This window comes from Perna viridis, chromosome 1 (genome assembly GCF_037379345.1).
Source record: "Perna viridis isolate PV_CMFRI_1.1 ecotype Kerala chromosome 1, ASM3737934v1, whole genome shotgun sequence".
Classification (NCBI taxonomy): Eukaryota; Metazoa; Mollusca; class Bivalvia; order Mytilida; family Mytilidae; genus Perna; species Perna viridis.
The window spans coordinates 19,250,234-19,271,248 of NC_142445.1; the positions used below are offsets into that span (position 1 = coordinate 19,250,234).

At 31.7% G+C, this 21,015-nt stretch overlaps 1 protein-coding gene across 6 annotated transcripts in view; it reads left to right on the plus strand.

Moving 5' to 3' along the window:
* The window catches only part of LOC148627629 (uncharacterized), a 27,942-nt gene extending 8,191 nt beyond the window's left edge, over positions 1 to 19,751 (plus strand). For 5 of the 6 annotated variants that reach the window (XM_088576147.1, XM_088576139.1, XM_088576164.1 and 2 more), the window contains exons 3-10: positions 4,234 to 4,824; positions 7,800 to 7,919; positions 8,311 to 9,029; positions 11,508 to 12,178; positions 13,214 to 13,772; positions 14,748 to 14,988; positions 15,276 to 15,387; positions 16,227 to 19,751. In XM_088576147.1, coding sequence (XP_088432273.1) covers positions 4,234 to 4,824; positions 7,800 to 7,919; positions 8,311 to 9,029; positions 11,508 to 12,178; positions 13,214 to 13,772; positions 14,748 to 14,988; positions 15,276 to 15,387; positions 16,227 to 16,417 — 3,204 coding nt within the window. In that variant the 3' untranslated portion in view covers positions 16,418 to 19,751. Of the gene's footprint in view, positions 1 to 1,698; positions 1,846 to 4,233; positions 4,825 to 7,799; positions 7,920 to 8,310; positions 9,030 to 11,507; positions 12,179 to 13,213; positions 13,773 to 14,747; positions 14,989 to 15,275; positions 15,388 to 16,226 lie in introns of those variants that run through there. The other variant, XM_088576183.1, reaches the window with a different exon arrangement.
* Positions 19,752 to 21,015: the final 1,264 nt, after the last annotated feature.

Sequence of the window (21,015 nt, forward strand, 5' to 3'; positions counted from 1 at the left end):
ACTGACATTAACTTGTATTCTGATTAGATATTAATGCACATACACCAGTCCCACAGTTTCAACCTGTTACAGGTTGCTTAATTTGATCATATCATTTACATAGATCTAGTTAGTTTGTTCTAAATTGAAGTCAAATGATTTATGGGTTTTCTTTCTTTCCAACCTGTGTTTGGCTTAGTCATGACACACACCATTGATTTTAGAGGTTTAAGGAAATGCATTCTTGTGTGAATAGATACAGATATATTTGTTTAGTCACCCACAAATTAAATGCAGAAACTAAATGTGAGAAAAGTAGAAATTGGAAAACATATTTTAAAAAGTACTTATTTTATTGTCTTTATAAATCTTTAAAGTGACCTTAATTGTGTCTTGCCCACAGAATTGTCTAAGGTCATTGAGATACAATATGTTTATTTTAATGTGTTCAGGGTTAATCTGTATCATACTATTATACTCTTAATTTTAAATCATGTGTTACAGAATTTTAAAAACTTAATGCATGTAAAATACAGTTGTTCAATACATGTATAGTGTAAAGTCTTTATATTATACCCTCTCTCAGTGAGTGGGTGGTATTACATGTATACACATAATGCCTGCTGTTGTGGGTGGTATAATGGAGGGAAGAATATCACCGGAGACAAAGTCTTTTCTGATTGTGGTGATCTAGTATACCAACCTGCAGTCCATATGTGTTGTTATATTATACTGAATATCATTAAGTTTGTGGTAGATTCTCTAAACGATCAAATGCACCATTCGTTGGTAGAAACTGGCAGAACAACCTCACCCCTCTTTGCACAATTATTGTGTCCTCTTTGTGCCCATATTTACAAAAATTACTAATTTACATTTTATTTTCCATTTCTAACAAATTGTTGTCTAATGTTTTTGTTTTGGGGGAAGTATGAAATAAAGGAAAACAAAAAGGAAAGGATAAGAAGAATGTCCACTTTGAGCTGGTGGTATTCTGGGCATACCACTCTACAGAAGTATCGAAGGGATGGTAGTATACTAGAATTTTATATGGAGTACATATTTGAATCACTTCGTCCATCCAAATTGTGTCACAATTACCATGTATCCCAATATATTATATAGATTGTGCGTACTTTGTAAGCAGCTTTGGATGCTGTCCCATATCAACTTTCTGTTTTGGGTGGGGATTATACCTAGCACAAAAATGAGTGAAACTTTATGTTCATAAATATTTATGATAGAGATTTTACTTACAGTTTAGATGAACTGTTTTTAGAAAGTCATTGCCCTTTCATATAATCTGTTATATTTTTGATACTGATATTATTTTATTAGGCTGAGGATGTAGGGAACAAAATGTAATAAACTTTAAAGACATAATCATACATTTCTTTTCTTACTATTGAATTCTTGAGTTCATAACTTAGCAAAACCCCTTAGTTACTGTGTTATGGCCATTATATTTGAAGTGGGTATTAAGTCCTCTTCTTCATTATTACATCATAGATGGCAGTAATCCATCTAACACATATCTATAGGAATATTATTTTTAAATAAACCATTACAAGACAATTTAAATGTCTACTCCACATGAATTACTTGTTCTATCTGATTTGGTAGAAGAGTTTATTGAACCAGAATTTAATAGATTATACACATAACTGAGTTCGCATTCATAGATTTTGTTTTGTTACACGAGTCTATAATCAAACTATCAAAGATATTAAACGTCTTGTGTTTCATTCATATCCGTAAGGTATGAGAAGATTTGAACATTACAAATATGTATACATTAATTTTGTGTTTAATTGACACCCATTGGCAATAGTGATATGTGTTTCTTGAGTTTAAATTCAGAATCAGGTAAAGGAAAAAACAATTTTGTTAAGAAGTTTCATTCATTCAAGTGTATAATTAAAATAATAGAAAATATCTGTAGAGTTTAACTTTATTAATATTTGAAATGAATTGGGAATGTTTCAAACTGGTACAAAGTTAAACTAGGATTTAAGGATTGTACTATAAAACTGTGTTACACCCTTTGAACAAATATTATTAGAGGTTGGTAGTATAGAGAACATTCTTTTTTTGTATTGACCTAGTAAGTCCTTAGAAGAACTTAAAACTTGAAATGTTTTTTTTTTTTTGGTATATGTCATTAGTATTGAAATTAAATTGATGGAACTGGTTGCTACAAACACTATGTAACTAATGAGATATTGTAGAGTTTTTTGTTCCTTACAGTTACACAATGACAATATCATTTTTTAATAAAGTTGGAAGACCCAGTGGTAGAAAAATTACTTTTCTGGTAATGAAGACTTGTTATCCCTAAGCCCTATATTTGTAATTTTTTCTTTACCAAATAAGGAGGAATTTTTCATATTATCAAATTTCCTGTCAGTTTTCAAAGGGTTAATTATTTTTGTATACTTTAGATATTGTGTATAGGCAACATTTATAATCTCTGCCTAAGAAGTTGCATTTAGTTCCAATATTCTCCATCTGTCTGTCCTTCCACAACACCTTTTGAACACTATGATTTCTCAGGCATAAAATAATTTTTTGATATTTATAAAAGTTAATCATGGCGGATGACAATTTAACCATGGTGGCTTGCCAGCTAAAACAGATCATGGAGAGCCCTGGATTTCCACCCTTTTGTGTATCTTACTCAATGCAATCTTGTTTTATTTTCATTTACCCAGAAGTTCATTATGTATTTATAGTTTTTATCTTAAGTATTGTTTTAAGTATACTTTAGATATTGTATTGTATATACAATAAGTATTGTACATTTGGATTTTCAACTATAAATTGTGAATTATAGAGTGCAAGTCTGAATAGAAGTCCATATGTAAAGTTCAAGATCGTATAATGCATTTTCAAATACATAAAGGTCAAAGGTCAAGCCACAAGGTCAGCGTTACACACCCATTCAGGCCCTTTTTTTAATTGAAAGTTAATGGAAGTTTGAATTATTGGCATTTGGTATCCTTGTCACATGTGGCAATAAATTTAAAATTCTTATTTTGGTTAAAATTTCAGCCCCATTCCTTAAGAGAAGAAGGCTCCAAATTTCCCGAATTTCAGCACTGAAATTCCCAATTGTGAGTTGAAACATTTTCTCAATATGTATACTTTTTTTGTAAGAGATTAAAAGATAGATTTTTAAGATGTGCAAAATCATCTTTCAACTCTATTTTATCAAATTTGCCATTTAAAGGTCAACTCAAAACTTCAATACATGGAAAGTGTATTTGTCCTATTTTCGTCGGTTATTTTTTATCTGTGGTAAAGCATGGCTGCTGTTGCTAAAAATAAAACAGGGGTCAGACTGAAGTTTTTGGGATATATCTTCAAAACCGTTAGGTTTAGCCAAATTCTGACATAGGGTAAAAGTGTTCAGCATGATGAGACCTATCTCTGGTCTAATTTTCATTTTAATCTGTTAAGCCATATAATGGTCCTTATGGTAAGTCCTACCAAAGTCTTCTGGAGTCAAAATTGTTAGATAACTTCTTGTTAAATTTATTGCCTTTGAAAGACAGAATTTAACCAGGTGAGTGATTCAGGCTCCTGGGAGCCTCTTGTTTCCTAACAGAATTGGTCCACCCCTTCTCCAAAACAATAGGAAAATCACTGCTGCACAATCAGTTGTCTTTACCACAGGCCATTTTAACACACTGAAAATTTATACTTAGTACAATTAGTAAACAGACACTCACTGAAATGTTAACAGCACTTAAATCTTCAAGTGATTAAATGTTTTATTTCTAATGTAATGAAACCTACTTACATATATGTGAAAGGAGATCTTGTCAGATGAGAAAATTAATTTCACACAAGTTTAGTAACAAAACATATAATGACTTCAAAATAACTATAGTATAACTTGGTCTTAGCAATAAAAAGGGTAGACACACAATTAAGAAGGTGGAAATATGGTAATAGTTGTCAAGTATCTAATACTATTTAATATATGCAGCTTATCTGAAGTTGCTCTTTGGATTTCAATTGAAATTTTACAGAATATGCAATACATGATGTGATTTTACACCACATGTATGTAGGTTGTTATGTACTATATTAACCCTATCAATAATAACATTTGTTGTGTTTCAAGGAAATTTCATGGAAAACAAGACAAAAAGACAAGGCTGTCTAAAGATGCTTGTCTGATAGTTATGGAATCAATAATATTATAGTGATGTTTGTAGCCATAATTGAATTTTTTTTTTTCAATTTCAGGGTCAGACAACATCTGAGACCTTTTCCATTGTAACCAAAGTAAAAGATGAATGCCGATTGAAATACAACCACTTTTTAACAGAGTATGATCGAATAGTTTCTATAAACCACAACGATATTACATCATACGATGAGGAATGTGTGTTGTGTTTGTTGCAAACCAAGGAACCTGTTGTAGAGCTTGAAGTGTGTCAAATTGATCGTAAGAGGGATAGAGACTCATCAGGGTCTGAGGGGGAGATGGCTGGAAAGCATATCAACAAGAAACAAAGTATTCCAACAATGGATTCCCCTCATGAGTCAATAATCAGTTCTGAGCCATTGCCGAACTCTTATCATGGACAGGTGGTGCCAGGGGAGACTCATTGCTCTGTGCCTGTGATTAATCCTCCAAATGAAGTAATATACCCTGACAGTCCAACATGTAACTCCTATGATCCACCAAGAAATAGAAGAAATAATCCAGATGATGTAGAAACTTATATTAAATACCCACACTGTGTTATGTGGTCGTCTACAAAGACATTCACTCTGGAGAAAGGAAACAAACGTAGTTTTGGTTTCAAGTTCAAGATTAAAAAATGTCTTTATGTAAGTATGGTTTGAAAACAATATTGTGATAGTACTATTCTACTTGAGGAACCAGTTTTTGTAGTTTTCATGGATAGGCCAAACCACGAAATTTGGTTCCCAACAAAAAGACGATTCCCATCAATGTGTATACTGAAAACTTCAAAGCCTCAAATTTAAGAAACTAGAAAGTTGTGTGTCTTCCCTAATCCACGAAAATTGGTATCTAGGAATTAAAGTACTATCACAGGAGTTTTCTAAATGTAGTCTGAGGAACCTAAGCATAATGTAAAGTCAGTCTGAAGTTTCAGGGTTTCAAGTAGGTGGTGGTACATGGTCCTTGACCCTCCATTTCTGTCCAAGGACCTTGTAAGTTTCATTTACCTATGTCCTGGTCCTCTGACCGTTTTCATGGACATTTATTGTGGGGTTTAAGTTATCATCAAGTTTAACATTGATTTGAAACTTGGAAAAGTTCTGGACCTTTTTTTCTTGAAAGTAAATTTGAACCCTTGGATTGCCCTGATGATGTTAAAAATAGTAAGTATGGAGTGCCCCCCTCCCACCAAAAATGAATTTCAAATAATTGATGCATTAAAAGTGAAGTAAAAATGTTAAGTCTTAGAGGCAAATGAAACTACTTCAAAAGACATTAGAATATAAAAATGTATGTATTTAGGCTACACCTACATAAGATTAAATATGGTGGGATTGTGTTACAAAATTTATCTTTCCAAATTTTGTTAAATATAGATTATTTAGTCCACTAACTTTTTTGAACTGGTATAGATATCTCATGATTTGCAGCGAAAACTTAACACAAGAAATTGGTTTATTAAAAAATAGAATAAAAACATGTTGTACATGTATTTGCCAGGAAAACTGGCAAAAGTCAGAGATATCAAATTGGTATACCGAGATCTGCTGAAAAAAGAAATTGTACATTTAACAAATTTTTTTTAATTCTCTTTAATTCTATTATAAAACAGAACACCACTTGGTACAACAGCTTCACTGACTTCGTTAAGACACTTAAAAATTATTTGCTGGCATTTAAGGAAGCCCTTTTTTCCCATTACATGTACCTATATTCAATTATATAATCTTTTGTGGGATCATCCAGATCTGTAAAGCATTGACCAATATTAAATTGAACAATGACAATTTTTTTAGTTGTAAAAGAAAGAAAGATTTAACTTAGCTCATACAGTTAAGAAAACGTGTATTGCAATTTCCCTAAACATTAGTATTTAAATACTGGTAATGTATAGTCTGAAATGAACTTTATTACAAAAATATCAACAGGCTGATAAAGTTTCATAGTAATTAAAGACACAAAAACTATCAAAAGGTCCAACCAGATGACCTATTTTTTACGGACTTGTGTACTTTATTTTGATATCCATGTCAGAATATTTATGCAGGGGTTCAAATTTACTTTCAGGAGTTAAAGGTCTTGGACTGTTTTTTTCCCAAATGAAAAGTCCTCAATCAGAGTAAACATAAATGGGGCAGGTCCTGGATCTTGGTAAATGATATTTTAAAGGTCTGGCATCAAAAATTGAGTGATTTTAATTTCAACACTAGACCTTGGACCACTGCTAATTTAAACCCTGTTATGCTAAGTTTGTAATCCTGGATGAAGTTCCAGAATTAACAAGGATGCCAGACCTTGGTCTGATTCCATTTGATCCTGGTTACTATGGTTACAGGAAGATCCATGTTTACCCACTGTCAGGACTGAACTCAAGTTTGATTTATTTTCCAATTTCTGTTTGGTGTAAGTTCTTATTGGTTGGCTTTCCAATGTGTAAACTTCCCCTTACTAGGATGATAAACTGAATCAAAGTCAGTTATTGAAAATCAGAAAATTTTATTACATTTTTGAATCCATATTAAAGATAAAGTATTTAGATGCCAAGTCTATGTTGGCAGAAGTAAAACATGCTGAGTTATTGATCAAAATAATTGCATATTTAAAACACAAATCAATAAGAAAGAACACTGTAACAATATTTAACAAGATTTTAAATTACATGTTTTGTTTGTTTAGGTAATACATGTATTTATTTGTAACAAAGGTTTCAGCTGCTAAAAGCCAATAATGTTCAAATCATATATCAAATATATCAATTTTAAGCTCAATCAAAATTGAAATTGACCTGAATTTTGGCTATATTCCTTCACCACTTTGGTGGTAGTATAGAATAGCATTGGCCCCTATACAACTTGTATGTGGAAGACCTTGCCATGGAGTTTAATAAAGAGTGTGGTAGGTGTAAATGAGGGAAAAATTCATGCTCCGTAATCTGGATCCCTCTGTATGTTCAGACCAACACTACAACTGATTACAGTAAGGTCCATAGGGTTTTTAACTAACACTATAACTGATTACACCAGGGTCCTTAGGGTATTAGCTAACATTATAACTGATTACAGTAGGGTCCTTAGGGTATTAACTAACACTATAACTGATTAAAATAGGGTCCTTAGGGTGTTAACTAATACTGTAACTGATTACAGTAGGGTCCATAGGGTACTAACTAACACTATAACTGATTACAGTAGGGTTTCTAGGGTACTAACCAACACTATAAGTGATTACACCAGGGTCCTTAGGGTACTAACAAACACTATCAGTGATCACAGTAGAGTCCTTAGGTATAAACAATCGCTATAACTGATTACAGTAGGGTCCCTAGGGTACTAACAATCGCTATAACCAATTACAGTTGGGTTCCTAGGGTATTAACATTCGCTATAACTGATTACAGTATGGTCCCTAGGGTATTAACTAACACTATAACCGATTATAGGAGGGTCTATTGGGTATTAACTAATAGAAAGAACTTAACTTAAACTATGTCTGATCATATTAGGGTGCTTAGAGTTTGAACTAAAAGTAAAGTTTTATATGGAGGATTATAAAAAATTGAAAACTTAAGTATTTTTGTAAAAATTCTGTAAGAGATGTTCAAGTTTGGATTCTGTTATAGAGGCAGGATGATTGGTATACTTTAGTGGTTGAAGTCAGAGAAGCTCCAGCTCTGGGCAAGCTTATGGTGGGAGATTACATCAGATCTATAAATGGACAGGCTCCTTCCACTCCTAAGGAGGTTTGTATATATTTTTCTATAATAAAATGAAAGCAATCATACAGTTTAACATGTCAGAATTGGTGTTTACTTCTGTGGATTTTCCACTGCAAGTTACATGTTGGAGTTTGAATAGAAAGCTTCATAAATAAATGTACAGAATCACAGATAAGGAGTTTTGAATTCTTTCTTCACATCCTAGTCTGTGGTTAAAAACTGATAAAACTATTATTTCAATTCATTCTGAAAAAAAAAATTACATATTTCGTGTCAAATAACACTTTCAATATAACTATAAATTCTAAAGTACCGGTATGGTTTGGTATAATACCAATCCAATTTTCAGTTTAATTAAGACCATATACTTAATTACTTACTGCATACAAAGATTCTCCTGTTATGTTTTTTACAGGCTTTTGATGTACTTGATAGTTTAGATAAATATACATCAGCAAGGATAATTTTACAACGCCCAGAAGGATTGATACCTAACTTCAAAGGTAAAATCAAGGATGTGAAAGGCTGTCCAGGATGTGTCAAACCTAACATAGCTACTCCAAACATTTATGAACCAGTTAGACACCTGCCAACACGGCAGGAGAGTTGCATGTCAACAAGCTCTGGGTCAAGCAGAACTTTAACACCTATTGAACAGAAAGTGCCATTGACAATGTATCCAAAAACAGAGTCAGGTAAAATGGTACCAAAAGGTCGAACTTCTGACAATAGTACCCTAGGATCTGGACTGTTTCACATTAAAAGACCTGAATCAAGTTGTTCTGGGTCAAATGAGTCGCATATAAATCCTTTACAAAACGAAAAACTTGTTGATAATGCAGAAGTCCATCTTATAGTACAGGAAACATCTTCTTTAAACAATAACAATAATGTGCTGTCCGACTTCCATACAAATCAGACTGTTAAATTGCCAAAAATTAGAATATTTGTTTGTGGCAATGAAGCAAGAGCATTGGCAAAACAACTTGTTCCGTCAGCTTTCCTAAATCCTGAAAGTTCTCAGAATTTGTATGAGTGTGTTAGGTGTACCATGGATATGAGTAAAGCAGGGGACATAAGTTTCATGCAGTGGTCATCATATGAGAATCTTATCAGGTCTGAAGAAACTACCAGGTATGTAAATAATCAATGGTACAAGTGAAACATCTATTACATAAACTTCAAATATACTACAATGCAACCTGTCCACACCAAACCCTGAATAAAGCGTAAACCTTTCTAGACTCCATCATTAGTCCCATCACATTAATTACAACTCAATTTTAAATCAGTTTTAACCTGTCTAAATCAAATACCAGTCGAACCCAATCAAATTATTCAGTCTAGAATGGCGTTGATTTAGACAGAATTCTTGTGTTCCTTTTCTTATGTACTTTGTATTTTGTTTAAATACATGTGTAGGTACAATGTTGAAACAACCAAACTATAGTTAGAAATAACATACAGTGGAGTACAGCCCTTGTGACAATTGTTTACTAATATGTGTATATTTGAAATACTATTGAAGTATATGGGTATCAGTTTGAATTTTCTAGATTTGTAAAATCTATTTTTTTCTGTCTTGGTTTCATTGAAATGATATATTAAACTCTCGACATAACCAGTAATTTTAGTGAATAAAAAAAGCCATGATTCTTGTAGGTTGTACCCACTATACTATATCACTTTCAGCTGTTTGGTTAAATATATTTAGAAAGAAAATGTCCATTCCCTTCTTCTATAGAGATTTGGATTTCTCTGAATGATCTGCAATGGAGGCATTTGAAATCACAAGTTTATGATACTACATACATGTAATACATGTACATTGTACATGAACAATCATTCAAAAATCTAGAATTACAATGTACTTGCTGCACTCCCTGCACAATGATTAAATGATTACCGTAACTGCCTAGGTACATTTAGATGACCTAGGTATATCATTTTGTATTTGTGAGGTATCATCGTCTTGACAGGAAATTGTTTTCTCAAATTGCATGTGCAAATGCATTTGGTATGATATTACACATAGTGCCTGTGGTAGAGTTTAGTTTCATGGAAATACTATACTCTAGAAATATATCACCCTCAACTGCACCTCGGGTGAAGATATTTTTCTTTGTGTGGTATTATGTTGTAAACCCAACAGGTACATGTACTATTTATATAAAAGTGAAAGCAAGAACTATTATTCTATACTCAATGATTACTTTGCAACCCTGGCAAAAATGTTCTCTCATGTCATGAAGTGTTATTTTAATATTCTACAGTTATGATAGTTTTAGATGTATAGAAATCAATTACATTCTTGCTTTATCGGGAAGCATAAAAGATCCAATCCTTTAATTATTGATGATTAAACTTAAAGTTAAGAAATGAATTGCAGCACTTTAATATGCTTGATTTAGTTAATATTGTAGTACATTGTTTACCTGCTTACATGTACATGTTACAGGGGTAGAAATAAGAAATTTGTCCAACTGGTCATGTGGGCAAGTTTTGCTGAAACTGAACTGACACTGAGTGAAGCTTTTTGCCTGTATGATGTGTTGAACAGAAAAAAAACACTCAAAATTAGATAGCCTAGGCCCTAATGGGCAAGCTCTGTTTGGCTCAGACTTGTCTTGCATGAAATTTGCTTGCCATGGACCTGGGCATGTGTGCTTATCTGCACATACATTTATCTAAATCAGTTATAAGTAAGTTTTCTAATTTAAGCTTCATATTTGTAAGTTTTATCATTGCAAATTTTACAAAGTAATGACAGCAGAAGAAGGTTAATTGTGTAACTAGTAAAATTTTATCTTGCATAAGTAGAAAAATACATTGTACATTTGTAATATCAGGAAGTTTAAGACAGAAACTACTTGCAGCAAGCCTTGACCCTTTATACTGATATTTTAGTTTCACCACTTATAGTGCAAATTGAGTACTTACAGGTTTAATGCATGGTCTTTCTTATTGCTCTCACTATCAACTTGAGGTGTGATACAATTGTATTATTGAAGAGTTTAAAACATTGGCAATATGAAGTAGACCACATACATGTGTAATTGTATTTATTACATACATGTACTTGTGTAAGTTGACACCAACATTGAAAATTTTTGTTATTGACACAAATAAAAGGGTTAAGGAGTGACATTAAAATTCAATTCAATATTGCCTATCTTGCTTCAGTCACTTCCTGTTTCCATCATGTTTTATTTGCCGTTGTCATTTTGATAAAAGTAAAGTTTATAGTTGGCCAATCAAGCTGAAAGGTTGCTATAATGGTTATAACTTTTGTTTAAAAAGGCAAAGCTTCATTAATGTCCAGTCTACAAATTTTTTTCATATCATAAACAATCCGTGATCCAATAAACAGAGCCTGTGTATTTTCCATCATGCATTGTTCTTCCCATGAATCTCTTGAATTTTTTTTTTTTCTGAAACTGTAGCAAACTGCCCAATTTGCACCATCTAAAATTATTTTCTGTTAGCACAGTGCTATACACCATAGAAAAGCAATGCACTATATAATGACTTAGGTAGAGCATTATTCATGCATATGTAGTAAGAGTTTCATGTACATTGTATATTTTTAATTGGCAATTTAATTTTTTTTAGAATGAATGCCAGTAACGATTCTCTAGCCAACAGTGACACAGGAAAATTAAGAGACAATGATTACTTACACAGGGGTGTTGTTAATATGGAAATGTTCATTATACCTGATGAGAAATTATTCCAGTTTGGATGTAACTATCTATTCACTCGTACAAGTTTGTTTTTGTTAACATTCAATGGTGCTAAAGTTCTCAGTTCAGCTGCTGGTGAAATTTCACGGTTAAAAAACATGATTCATTGCATAAGGTGCTGTGTCGGGTATGATTGTAATATATTGACATATGGTCTCCTGTCTAGTGAGCAAGCCGACTTCAAAGATGAAGTTCAAACATTATTCTATACTTCTTACGGACAACAGATCAGTAAATATAGTGTTTCTATCCCTGATCTAATTCTATCTTCACCAGAAGAGCAGGATTATGTTGAGTCTTCAAAATCCTTAAAGAAAAATGTATGGAAAGCTGTAAGTGAAACCATTCAAAAGCAACCAGTTTCCATTTTGACTGTAATTATGATGGCACAGTTAGAGATTTTAAGGCGCGAAGGAAAACAAATTCTAACAGAGGATGAATTTACTAAGTTATTTAAGTCAGTTTTACCAAGTAGTGAACCAAGCTTACAACATGTGGTATGGACTACGCTGAAGGAGTTTGGTGAAATACTCTCTACTAGTAGGTTTAGCAATTGCTTAAGTACTACATTTTTTTTTATAGAATTTATTGCTTACACAAACACCAGGAAACAATGAGAGTTTTTTTTCCAATTTCCTGTTATGGAAAAGAAATTATCAGCAGGGTTTTTTTAAGATTGAAGTAAGATAACAGTTATCCTTGAACTGACATAATAATACAGTTTTCGATAGCATTAATTTTATTTTTACCAGGTATTTGGATTGGGATATCCAGTTTATTATTGAGGGTTATGGCCTTAAGCTAGACCGAGCAATAGGAGCCAAAAGCAAGCATTTTCTTAAACTTTGTATACATAAAATGTAAATTGCTCATTTGTTGACTCTTTTCATTTGAGTTTGTTGTTTTTTATGTGACTTATGGGGTTCTTTGACATGCACTATATGAACATGAATTTAGAATTTAGATTTTTTGGTCCCATTTTTCAGTTGGTCCAAATTTGATACAACTCATTGTCTCAAACCTTGATAATTTGATCATGTGGAGTTCTTCAATAGGCTAGACCATGTACATGTATCAAGAATGTGGATCTTTTTTTTTCAGTCGGTCCAGATTAATCTAAAAGATAAATTGACAAAAAAATTATAACTAGGGTTTCTTTAGTATGCTTAATGTAACTGTGTTTTTTAAAGTTTTTAATATGAATCTGCCCCCTGCAGAGTACTTAATTACATATATTATGTAATCAGTTTAAATTATTTCCTTCCTTGGCTGCCTCTTTCAATGTAATAAATTTATCCTTAAAGTCATGATTACACATATTTAAACAGTTGTTTACAAACAAAAACTTATATACATGTACATGTTTACATGAAAAACTTCAGTTAGGTGAGCTGATCTTGTCTATGTACATGAACATGTACATGAATAAAGTTCTAAAATTACTCCGTCTTACGGAACAGCTCACTGGTATACATGATCATATGATATTGTGATTGTTCAAGATTAATGCTACTAGATGCAGGTTATAAAATGAATGAAAGTAAAGTATTAACCAAATGTCTGATTGTCTTACAGAGGCAGCTCCTATGAACCTTCCAAACAATCATCAAATGGAGAAACTACTTTTCATTGACCCAGAAATCATCCTTCAACACATCCAAGCTCTCCTTTGTATACCACAGAAATACTCAATGAACAGTGATATTACCAAACATTGGTGGATTAAACTTGTTGCTACAGGCAATATATCTCATGATGATATTATAACAATTATTAATTCGGTCAATGCAGAAAAAATTCTTAGACTTCTATTAGCTTTTGGAATGATATTCAAACATTATGTTGACCAGGAAGGCATGGAACAATACTTTTTCCCATACTTTTTGTCTGAGCAGGGAACTTGTCATTCTCCTATTCAGGAACCAGGTAGTGCCTGTTTGTATCTACAGTTTGTGGATCAGACACATATGTCAAGTATGCAGTTTTATCAGTTAGCCTTCAGTATTAACTGCCAGACAGACAGCCACAGAATCTCACTGACAAGTGCTTCATCTTGTACCATTCATCACCAAGGACATGAAATATCATTGGTTCATCACAAGTTTGAAGATAGGATGCAAATCATAGTTGGAAAGTATGTTTAAAATTCAAATATTAGATTCATGTTAAAATTTACCTTATCACAGTTCAATGAGTAAAGTGAGTTTTTATGATTCATATTCACCGGATTCTCATTTGTATTGTTACTACTATGACACAGAGCCATTCATTGTCATGAATTGTTGTTAAAAAATGACAATTTGATTTGATTATACAATATCATTAACTATGAAGGTACAAATGTGGCTTCTTTCTCAAGTTAGCAGAGTTTCGAAGACTGTAAGATGATTTGTTATAAATTCATAGTTTCACCTAGCGTCTGTAGCATACCTTCCTGTTCACTGTTGTGTGTATACATAATTGAAAATCCAGCATACTCTTTAACATGTAGACATGATTTTCTTCCCTTTTAGAACAAAATTATGATTTTTCAAATACATTATCATTCCGTTTCATTTTTAGTGTATGCCTACTTGCCAATTTGCCAGTTTCTACTTTTTGTTGGCTTTGCAAAATCATGTCTGAAAAGAACAGTATATTATTTTAGATTAGTTTCACAGTTTTTGTCTCCTGGAGTTTGCAACATCCTGAAACAGATTTAAAGTTAAATTGTCATAAAAACTTGACATAGGTCATAGACTGAAAAATGTTTATAATGTTTATATTTCCACTTAAAATATTATTCATGTCTGAGTGGTTCAGTACATATGTTTTCATCATATTAAAAGACAATCATTACTATATTAAACATTATCTTATTTTCAGCTTTCAAGTATAAGAATTAGACAACAACTTTCATTTATTTTGTGGATCCATAAACCAATAATTAAAATTTTTCAGTGGACCTTGTTAATTGCCATAAAATAACAAAACTGTGTTGAAGCAATGAAAATTAAAAACATCAGATATATTTATTAGCAGTAAAGTAAGACTGGGTTTGATTTAATTGGTATTTGACTTTTGTACCCGTACTGTGTATATTCTTCAACACATTAGTTCTTTATTGCAGAAGTGAGAGAAACAAGAGATTACATTACATCTACCAGTGGCTTTGTGATGTATGTAATGTAGCATTACCTCCAGAAATCCAGTATGTCTTGGGACCTGAATGTCCACTGAACTGCGACTGTAAATCCAAGGGATCATTCAACAGTATACATGTTGTCGATATATCTCCTGGCAACAGTGTAATGTGTAAATCAACGAGAATTGACAATCATAAAACAATCAGACGTTGGTTGTCTGATCAGGTACTGAATTCTGTTCCTTTCCTTGATATATATATTTCATCCCAAAGTTACAAAAGTTATGCTGTACCTCCTTTGTGGCATCTTTTAAAGGATAAGATATTTTGCATGAGGATATCATTTGTACTCCAATTTGCATTCCTAACTAATTTCATTTCGATTTACTTTTAGTTAAATACAAATACCAATGAAATAGACAATACTTCAACACTTTTTCATGGTAAAATAATATTTTCAAAAATTGTTTCAGTATTAATTTTTGTATGATCAAAATGCTACTATATTCACAGGGAACAGATACTAAGGTGTACATCAAAGATTTACCATTCAACTTGTTCCAGAAATTATATACGTACCTACAGTGTTCTACTACATTAGGTCAGGACTGGAGAGGATTGGGCGGTAAGAGAACAAAATTTAAGTTGGGATTGAAAGGCACATAGGTGTTTACTTTAGCTTCTCAATAGATTTTAACTCAATTTGACTGCACATTATGCTCCATGGATTGTAAATTTTTCCTGAAAACCTATGTTGAAAATCACAAAATAAAGGATTTTACAGACAAGTTTTAAAAATGTGGCCAGAAATATGGATTGTCATAAAGTAGCTTAAGCAGGTCTGAAGATATTTTTCCCACATTTACTGGTATAACCCATACAATGTCATTTTGGATTTACTTACATTTCCTTTAGAAGCTTTTTATAGACAACATAAACTCATAAAAGTTTATATTTATAGTGGCTTCCAACTCTGCCATACATTTTCCTGGAATGATCTTAAAATTCTGGCAGACATTCAGAACTAGTATTTTGATATAGCCATTGATACTGATGATTGTTCCTAGTTAAGACTTTGTCAGAAATCAACATCTTTTTAATCCACTGTTGTCTTCTTTCTTTGGTTTTACTAGGCATGTAGTTACAATGATATTTACATCAAATTAGTTTCATAAATGTACATAGGTATTGTTCAATTTAAAAAAATTAGTTGATTGTAGTTCAGCATGAAAGGAGGTATAATAATTTGTGAGATAACATCATTTCAATTTTCATTTGTTTAAATTGAAGTGTTCAAAATATAATTTAGTCTCATATTTTTATTTTATTTTAAGCTTTTTTGGTAAAAGGGAAATCCAGTGATAACAACTAGACAAAGAAAATAAGCACACACAAAAAAATTAACACAAAGAAACATATGTAAATTAGCAACCCAGACTCCAATTAATATTTATTTATGAACAGGTTTATTAGGATTGTCATGTCAGGATATAGCAGTGTATGAAACACAGAGAGATCCAGCCAAGCACCTGTTACTGGACCAGAACCAAACTAACAGACTGACTGTCCATGAACTCATAGAACTGTTAGAACATCCAGATATGGAAAGAAAAGATCTGGTAGAACTATTACAGAACTGGTTAGATTCAAGATAAACACTGTTTAAGTGGAGATGTTTTTTACTGTTGTTCTGTCATATTGTATTACAGTAAAATAATTTTTTGTTAACCTTACATAATTTGTCTGATATATTGTTTATAGTAGTTTTTATTTTTGGAGCAGGCACTCCACAATTGTAATATTTTCATTGACAGTATTAAGCACTTGTCAAAAAATGCAATACATATAGTAAATTTGAACATTATAACTGTGTGAATGTTCTGTAATTATCATTTTAAGTACATGTGTGCCATTTCACAAACCGCTATTGTAAAATCATATCTGGTTGTAATCTTTTTTATTATTAATGCAATATGCTTGTTAGGTAGATGTGTAGGTCTAAGGGAGGTAATTTTGTAGTTAAATATGCAATTCATCTAGGGGAGATAACTATATTTATCTGACAATCACTAGATATTGTGCCAGTTACTTCAGAATTAATTGAATGCATAATCCTTGTGGTTTTGCAAAATATTTAGGAGTCATTTGTGAAATCAGTGTTCATGAAATCAAGGAAATCCTACTTTTTTTAAATTGAAATTATAAAAATACATTTTGCAAAGATGTTGTATTTTTTGCACAAAAAAAACCCAACATAGAAATTAATTACTTTGATTCTTGATTTAAACTATTTATCAGAACATCACAGGCTCAAAGGTTTAAGATATCAAAAGGATTTTTACTTCTTAAGACTTTAAAATGGCAGATTTCTTATATTCTACCTCGTAACAATTATATAATGGTTTGGTAATGTAATTGTATCTCCCCTGTGTGATTTCGTCGGTATTAGTGTGAGTATTAGTGGATGGGTATAAAGGAAGATTTGCATTGTTTTTTTTCTAGTTATACCCTTGACTGTTTGTATGAGAGGCCCTAAAGGGCCAAAAATGTTCATTTTATAAAACATTCTATTACCCGGTAAATGCTTTTTTTTTTTTTTTAGGTTTATTCTAAAGTCTTAGTGCAGATCTGGTTTAAATATGAATCTGAGTTGCAGTGAATAGATCTGAGTTTTGTGTAAAAAGTGCCTTTAATAATAATATGTTCTTTCTGATTTCCGAGGTAGTGCCCACAACCTTATAGATATAAGGAGCCAATGTGAAGTTAGTAAAATTGAATACAAATTACTTTAGTATGATGCAAATGGTAATAACTCGATTTCAACATTACATTGATTGTTTGAGAGTGTAGTCTTGGTTGACCAGTTATAATGGGGTTTCTTTCACAGTTTTGATCTGGCCTATATGTTAATGTAAATATTTTTTTCTATAATGTATATCTGGGTATGAATTATGTCATTAAAGTCATCAAAAGGAGGAATAAATTTGGTACATTAATTTTTCTCAATTTGGACACATTTACAGCAGTATTTTTTTTTCTCACAATGGTTCTCATGTCATGAGAAGGATATGTGTTAAGTAGTTATAATTTGTATGTTAAGAAAACATACTGGTACTACAAATTCTATTATTAAATTCACTCCATGAATAGACATGTCAAGCCTATTTCTGTGTCTCTTCTTTCTTTTTCCTATAGTCTCAGTCTGTGGTTAGATCAAGCTATGCATGTTCAGCCTTTTATTATTTCTTAGCAAATGGAAAATATTTTTTATTTTATGACAAATATAAATAATATAATGAAATAGATTTTTGATGAAAGAAATGAGCTGGGATTTTGTGTGTAGGGAATTAAATGAAGGACATGGAAAATGAAAAAGTACATGTAACTTTGAATCAATGATAGATTATATATAAGTGAGAATGTTAGGTGGAGAAGAAAAATCCTTACCTGTTGTCAATTTTCTTCATAGTTTAATTTGATATGAGAGGTTTTAACTTGTATTTGAAAGGACATGTACAAATTAAGTGTTTAATGATGAACTAAGTAAATTTAAAATTACATTGTTTATTTCTTTATTTGTGTGTTTCTAATGAATGTTTAAACGAAAATGCTTATGTTTGGTCATATAAAAAGTATATGGGAAAAGTATTATTGTTTCTGGGGTATCAATTTTCATGGTTTTCATGTGTAGGCGAAACCACAAAATTTGGTTCCCATCGAAAAGGAGATATCCATTGATTTGTATAGTGAAAACCAATTCAACAATCCATGAACTTGTGTTTCTTCCCTAATCCATGAATTTGTGTTTCTTCCCTAATCCATGAAAATTGGTATCCACAAATTAAAGTACTTTCACAGTATTTCACTGACTTCTATTGTGAAACTTGTGCTGAAGTACTGCATGAGGTTTAAGGCCATTTCTTATTGTTGTTTGGTCCCTATTTACATTTAGGCTCCTACTCAAATCTCTACAGTTTAAAATAGAAAAAAAAACTTGGTTTGAATTTTGAGAAATGAATATTAAATACTTATATTCTATGGAATGATTTTATAGATCAATTGGGATTTGTATATACTGTTAGTTGATTGTGCAGTATTGTTAGAGATCTTGTAGTAGCAGTATCTGTTGATCAATGAACACTTTACTTTCATGGACTCAATTCTTAAGTGCAATGTGTGAATTAAAGATGAAGTGGTTTTAGTATTATTAGCATGTGTATCTGTAATTCCTTCAATATTGAAGTGAAATGTTTTCCTCCTGGTGTTAATTTGGATAGATACATGGTTGCAATATATAGCAACCAATTTTTTTCCTTAAGCATTGAACATTTTATTGAAATCTTTACTCAAAAAATGTTAATTCAAAGTTGTTTTTTTTTTGTAATTAAATACACATGTGTAAAGGATGGGTTTTTTTTGGTAATTAAATACACATGTGTAAAGGAAGTGTTAGTGTGTAATGTTATATTATTCTGCTGTATTTAACTCTTAATTAAATGTTTATTTCAATGTACTGCATTTTCTAACTGCTGGTTTGTATGCTAGAAGGAAATTGTCCAAACTGTTTGGGAATGTTAAGACTTGTCAGCATCAGTTTTTTATAGGGTAAATTTGGTGTATTAAATGTTTGATTGGATCTTTGGATTTTAATAGCAGCAAAATTTCCCCCATTTGGGACTTCCAAATGATGTTGACATATATGATAGGTACAATAAGGTGGATTCAATTTTCATTTCTTTTATGTTGTAGATTAATTTGTATCGTATGTATATAAAAGTCATCACTTTCTCTACCACTTTTCAGAAATCCATATCTTCAAACATTTATTGAATTTTATCTGTCAAGATAATCTTGTTTATATATTTTTAAGTGTAATATAATATATTTATTGTAAAAATTCTTTGTTGATATTTTGTCTATAAAAGTGTATAAAAAGACAATATAAATATTTTATATAAGTGTTAACATGAATAAAGGTTTGAAAAGAAAGTTTTTCCTTTACTGTCACTGTTATGTGCAGTGGAAGTGAAAATGAGTGCAAAGCAGCCTAAAATACAACTCCATTTTTATATGACTGCAGAAAAAAATTTACAGTCATATAGTATTATACTGTAGTTGTCCATAGACACTTCAATGTCTGGACAATAACTTAAGTATAAGTGTATAGATCTTTATGAAATATCACAAAGTACCATACCACAAAAGGAAGCTTGGGATTAATTTTTTGGGGTTATGACTTAAACCATTTAGGAATTAGGGCCACAAAGGAGGTAAAACAAGTATTTCATGATGTCTGGACAATAACTTGATTAACTGTGAGTGGATCTATTTGAAATTGCACCACAAGGTATCATACCACAAAAGAAAGGCTTGGATTGTTTTTGTGGGGTTGTAGCTCAAACTGTTTAAGAATTAGGGCCCAGAAACAAGGACTTTAAGTGAATGAATCTCTTCCGAATTGTACCATAGAGTGCAATACCACCACAGGAAGGCTGGGATTGATTTTGGGGGTTATTACTTGGGCCGTTTATAAATTAAGAGCCAAAAAGGGACAAGAAACAAACATTTTCATTATGTTAGGATAATAACTTAACTATAAGTGAATGGATCTCTTTGAAATTGTAATGTATAAGGTGCCATACCACAAAAGCATCACAGGGATTTATTTATAGTGTTATGACTTCAACTGATAAGGAATGAGGGGCCAAAAACAAGCATTTTCCTGATGTACTGATAATAACTTGAGTGAAAGTAAATGGAAGTTGTACCAAAGGTACCATACCCCCAAAGGAAGGCTTTAAGCTTTTTCAGGTTATTGTGTATATATGGGAAATCCACCCTTTTTGTAACTTGGAAACCCATAATCAGAAATTTGAGACCAATTGAAAAGGGATTTAACATCAATAGAAAAAAACACAATTCACCAATGTTCAACAAAAATTGGTGGCAGCATATAATTTTGAGTTATTTTGCAAAGAGAGAGTGAACTACGGGTAGACACCAGTATACCATGTGTCCTGTGTAGAGAGATGCTTATTTCCTTTGATTTTTAATTTCGGTTTTTGTTCATCATACACTTCAGAAACAAAATTTGGGGATATATAGAAATCACATGGTTATATCGTGTGTTGGTCTTATTGCAAGTATTTATAAAAAAAAGTTATTGGACCATTTCGATCCAATCTGATCAAAATATCATCATGTGTCAAATCTTTTATTGAAATGAAAATACAGAGCTGCATCAAGCTTGAAC